This window comes from Rutidosis leptorrhynchoides, chromosome 6 (assembly GCF_046630445.1).
Source record: "Rutidosis leptorrhynchoides isolate AG116_Rl617_1_P2 chromosome 6, CSIRO_AGI_Rlap_v1, whole genome shotgun sequence".
Lineage (NCBI taxonomy): Eukaryota > Viridiplantae > Streptophyta > Magnoliopsida > Asterales > Asteraceae > Rutidosis > Rutidosis leptorrhynchoides.
Window position 1 is genome coordinate 24,309,056 of NC_092338.1, and position 5,413 is coordinate 24,314,468.

Consider the following 5,413-nt stretch of genomic DNA (forward strand, 5'->3'; position numbering starts at 1 on the left):
CGTTGCCACCATTCTTCCTCATACGAAACGACACCGTTCACCTTCCTCAACACTTTACAAAAAACAAAAATAAATATAAACCACAAAATCGGACCTTCGTGGAAACTAAAATTACACGAATTAAACTCGCTGTCATCTAATGACTTCTCTTGCCCTTCCCGAAACCTCTATTATATATATATATATATATATATATATATATATATATATATATATATATATATATATATATATATATATATATATATATACTATTTCTTTCATTTATATCAATTCAATTCAACTCAATTCAATATCAAATAAGTAATATTTTTGTGTTTTATCAATGGCAACTAATACTCAACAACCTCAATTTCATGATTACTTACCACTGATGGCGGATAAATTAGGCGGCAACGGATTAATTGAAGAAATGTGTAACGGATTTATGTTGCTGATGGATCGAGAAAAAAACGTCATCACTTTCGATAGTTTAAAGAAGAATGCTTCGTTATTAGGGTTACAAGATTTGAGTGATGGTGATTTAATGAGTATGTTGAAAGAAGGTGATTATGATGGAGATGGTGCGCTTAATCAGATGGAATTTTGCGTTCTTATGTTTAGATTAAGTCCCGATTTGATGGACCAATCTGAGTTTTTGTTGGAACAAGCTTTAGAAAAGTAATTTAATCATTATTTTTGATTTCTGATACTCAAATCATTAACTTGTGTTGTATACTTTTCCATTTATTTATTGTTTGTTTCTAACAATGGATTTTATACAGAATATTTGTTGATCATGCCCTTGCCTTCTTTTTACTTTTTTTTTAAGTTATTTTTATGATTTATAAATCTTTAAATGCTAGATACTGCGGGATACTTCTGTTGGTATATACATAAATCAATATGTATACGATACATTTTGTGCATAAATATATTTTGTATTAACTTTGATATACTTAAGATGGATCCATAATCTTTTGATTTGTTAGGTGAAATTTCAAGAAATCATAATTTGCGAATTTTCAAACACGATTTGAATTCATAAATACTTTGTACGAACAAATACCTCGGAAAGGTAAAGGTAAAGCGGTTGTCGGATAATTGTTTGAACGTCTGAATTTTGTAATGGTTCTTGTTTCTGATTGTGATTAGTGTTCGTTTTAGTGTTACGGTTACTCAAGGATCAGGTTTAGTTAGTTTAGGCTCTTTGTTTAGTATTTGGGAACTGCTTTCGAGCCTTGGTCTGTGTTTGGTTCGATTGTATATTTGTTCGTCTTCTTCATCGATTGATGAAAAGATTTGATTTATGTTATCGTTATTTTAGTAAATAAAAAAAAAAAAAAACGTCTTCATTATTAATCATATAAAAAATGAATTTATGTGTTATTATTCAACTAATCATGCTCTCGCAGGTACTTCACAATGTTGTACATTATGCCATAATTAATAAAATTACTTTACTTTAAAAATAAAATAAAAAATCATTTGGAAGTAAAATATTCGATATTTCTATTTCATCGTATTTCATACCGTGGTCCGTGTATACACCTAGAAATTCGTTCAACAGAAATATGTTGAAAGTATGTTAAATGGGCCAAAAGAAATTAAAAAAATGGGCCACTGATTCTTACAAATTTAATCAGTGGGTTGAAAGTAGAAACTGGCGCCATATCTTTGTTATACCCTGTGGTGTGGTGTTTGTTTTGACTTAAAGGCCCAGTGGCAGCTTTTGGTCCTGATGGATAAAGTTGGATCAACTTGGGCTTCTTTGTTGATATTATGAGCATTGTATTTGGGCTATTTTGTAGTTTATCAATTTGGGCTTCTTTTAATAATTAATTATCGACAATTCAAGAAGATTGTAATGTAATGTAATGGTTAGCATTGCTAAAGATATTCAATATTTTACATGCTCATCTTTCGTACTCCGTAACAAATATATAAGTATTAAAGTTGCATATCATTTACTACAAAATTCACTATATAATAAAAGGCTATTAGGCCAGATCCACCCAAACCCATCAAGATTCCTAGAAGAATGGTCTAAACATGTACAAAATCTAATACTCCGTATTTTTGAATAAAAAAAAACTTGAACAGTATTAAATTTGAGTAGAAAAGGTGTAAATATATATATATATGATAATATAGCTTGCTTTTCATCAAAAAAAACAAAAAACAAAAAAAAACAAAAAAAAAAAAAAATTTAAATGGTGATATCGAATACTCTCATTTGTCACAACTATTTTGTTGCGCATTTATACTTGATATCAGGTACACCGATGACAAAGATTTTTTAGCTTACATGGGTACATTAAAAATGCAAAGTATTGTACAAAGAGAGTATTGTACAAATTTATCTCATTATGTTTATAAATTTGTGGACCTAATTTGAAACAATAAAAAAATATGGTACAAAGAGAGTATTAATTAAAAGTCAAGTATTTAACAAAAGTTTCAAAAATCTGTTTGAACAACACTCTTTTCGTCTTATCACAATTATTATTTTGAGAGCTCCATTTTTATTTTAATCAATCAAAGAGGTTATTTTAGAGAAATTGGTGAATTTTTCAAAAACTATATACGGAGTACTAAAAGTAAGTGAATCTTGTAATGTGGCAGAGTTAGTAGTACTTAAATAACAAGATTATTTAAGTTCTGATTAGATATTGCTTTACAGAGGTTCCAACTTTTGTTTTCACCCTATCCGAAAAAGCAATTTTGATAATTTTAATTAAATTCGATACTCATTAATAAAATAACACAAAAAGTAATCTAGTGGAAATAATAATAGTTTGAACCGGTGTATAAAGCCACAAAACCAGTTCATAAACCGCTACAAAAGTTACTTGGCCCCACTAGTATGATTCAAAAGACACCCGTGAAGTCTGTGTGTCCCAATCAACTTCTTGCTGGCATCAATCACTCAAATTATATTTATATTTTTAATTTTAATCAATGTATCCATTTCTCCATATTAATCCATATATTATTATTGTATTGTAATTGTATTGTATGTATTTTTATTTATTTTTATTTTTATTATGTAAGATTAGAAATTACAAATTATTACTCCGTCTTAGATTGTAAAAGTTCTACTAATACTCCGTGTAAAACCTAAAAACAAAAAGTAATACTCCATTTAATTTAAAATACTACTAATTGATTAGAGAAGAAGATTTCAAAATTTACATTGGTACAATCTCCCTATCTAAAGAGACATTTTTAGGAAAATTAAAGCTAAATTAGCGCATCAAAATTCAAAATTAAAAATAAAAAGTAAAAGATGTTTTTTAATTTGGTGGCGAAGTTAACTCCTACATTTGAGCATCAAATCCCATCTCCTTTCTAGATTTCTTCTCCACATTCACATCACCTACATTCAAAATCAACGCAAAATTAGCCCTTTGAGATTCAAAATATATTTAAAAATAATAATTAAAAATAAAAATGTGAAATAAAAAAAGATGTACCTTGAGATTTACAATCAGGTGGATCTTCAAACAATGAAAGTGAAAGCTGTTTATGAGCTAATCCAATATCAAACAAAATAAGTCCAGATTTAGGATCATCAACAATAATATCTTTAACCGGCAACCATAAAAATAATTCTTCTTGTGATAAACCTTCAACACCAGTTAAACTACCATATGTTAAATTAGCTCTAACAGTACTTTCATAAAACGCCATCGTATCGAATTTCGTTAAACATGGGCCCCTTAAGAAAACTTCTAGAAGACCTGTATCGTACAAAGTGAACGATTCGACTTCTTTTGGAAACAATCCGACTGGTAACCCTTTGCTTTTCAGAAGATCGTGAATCGAAGATTCCGTTACGGATTGTGAGTGTGAATATGAAACAAAAATCAGAAGAAATAAAACATGTTTCAGAGTTTTTTGTGTGTTCTTGTTTTGCCGTAAAATTGACATTGTTAAAATCAGAGAGATGTGGATCCAAGGGTTTTTTGTGTGTGTTTAGGGCCAAGTGTGGGAACATGGGTTTTAAAGGCTGATTTCTGATTTTACTATTATGCCCTTTGATTGATTGCATATCACATCTTACTTTTTTTATACATTAATTAATTTTAATTTATAATTATTATTAATAATGTTAATTATAAGGATTTTGTTTTTTGTTTTTTTGAAAGGCAAACCCCTAAATGAGTCCCTTTGAAACTTTTCAAACATCTTACCACCAAGCCACTTCTCGAGGTTGTATTTTGTTTTAAGGAAGACGATAAATTTAATTGGCTATATGTAACGACCCTGGATTTTTCAACGTTTATTTATTAATAATTATTATTATTAATACGTGTGATTAAACGAATGTATGTTATTACATTTACATGTTGCCATTATTGCCCGAACTTGACTTTAATTGCCCGAAACGTCTTTGTGACACCCGGAACTTTCACGAATAATATTTTTAGAGTATTATTTACATTCATGATTAATTTATTAATCATTTTAATTAACTAAGACTATTAGTTAGTTACTTGGGCTTTAAATGGATTAAATTGTTAATTAAGTGAACTTGGGCTTTATTAGTAAAATGGACTTATGACTTTGGGCTTACAAGCCCACCCTAATCATTTTAATGGACTTAGCTAGCCCAATATTACATGTAAGTAGTACTTACAAGAGTAACTAGTTGGTTAAGGATCTTAGAATCTAGTTAGCAACTTATCCCCATGAAACTACATCTTTTAACCAACTTTTGTAAGCTTTTCATGTTAATAACCAACAAACAACTCCATCCTCCCTCCCCCACTCCTAAACCGTCGGTTTAGGTGCTCCTCATGGAGTGTTTTGTTTCAATTTTGCTTACTTATTCATTCACATATCTCTCATTCCAAAACACACACACACACTTACCTCTCTTTTTCTCTCAAACATTTTCTCTCTTATTTCTCTTAACTTGTAAGTATTATGTTCAAGTTTCTTCCTTCTTTCTTGTATCAAAACCGTAGCCTTGGCTACAAGAATCATCATCATCATCGTCAATTGTTGTTTGTTACTTGTACTTGGTTGATTGTTTGAGTTACTTGAAGTTTATTGTTACTTACTTGTTGTTGTTACATACTTGTTACAAGAATCAACTTTCTAGTTAGATTCTTCATTTTATCTTGTATCTTCAAGAACACACAAGAACTTAACTTACTAGTTATGTTCTACATACACTTTCTTAAAAGATTGCAAGTTCATGTGTTACAAATCATACTTGAAAGTCATGTTATTAAACTTTAAAGTTTACTTTCTTAAAGATCAAACTTTGGTTTGAATCTTTAAAGTATTAACAAACCATGAACTAATTACATGTTTACTTAGTTACTTCTTCATTTTATGCACTTTAATTTCATGTAGTTAGTTTAAATGGTCAAGTACTACAAGTTAGTCTTGATCTCATTAATCTTGAACTAAAAGTTAACCT

At 29.2% G+C, this 5,413-nt stretch overlaps 2 protein-coding genes across 2 annotated transcripts; one reads left to right on the forward strand and one right to left on the reverse strand.

Annotated features, from left to right (window-relative positions):
• The first annotated feature begins 267 nt into the window (after nt 1–267).
• LOC139855505 (calcium-binding protein KRP1-like) lies at nt 268–779 on the forward strand. The gene has a single exon (XM_071844733.1). The coding sequence runs from the start codon at nt 326–328 to the stop codon at nt 662–664; it is 339 nt and encodes a 112-aa protein (XP_071700834.1). The 5' UTR covers nt 268–325; the 3' UTR covers nt 665–779.
• Nucleotides 780–3,093: 2,314 nt separating this feature from the next.
• Nucleotides 3,094–3,943, reverse strand: LOC139856023 (uncharacterized). Its single transcript, XM_071845260.1, has 2 exons — nt 3,456–3,943; nt 3,094–3,358 (listed from the first exon to the last, which is right to left on the reverse strand). The coding sequence occupies exons 1-2, from the start codon at nt 3,910–3,912 to the stop codon at nt 3,300–3,302; spliced, it is 516 nt and encodes a 171-aa protein (XP_071701361.1). The 5' UTR covers nt 3,913–3,943; the 3' UTR covers nt 3,094–3,299.
• Between the last annotated feature and the right edge of the window lie 1,470 nt (nt 3,944–5,413).

Excerpts from the sequence above, each read along its gene's own strand:
- LOC139855505 (XM_071844733.1), top strand. The coding sequence starts at position 326 with ATGGCAACTAATACTCAACAACCTCAATTTCATGATTACTTACCACTG.
- LOC139856023 (XM_071845260.1), bottom strand. The coding sequence starts at position 3,912 with ATGTCAATTTTACGGCAAAACAAGAACACACAAAAAACTCTGAAACAT. Across the intron at positions 3,359-3,455 it reads ACCTGATTGTAAATCTCAAG|GTGATGTGAATGTGGAGAAG; the intron begins GTACATCTTTTT and ends TTTTGAATGTAG.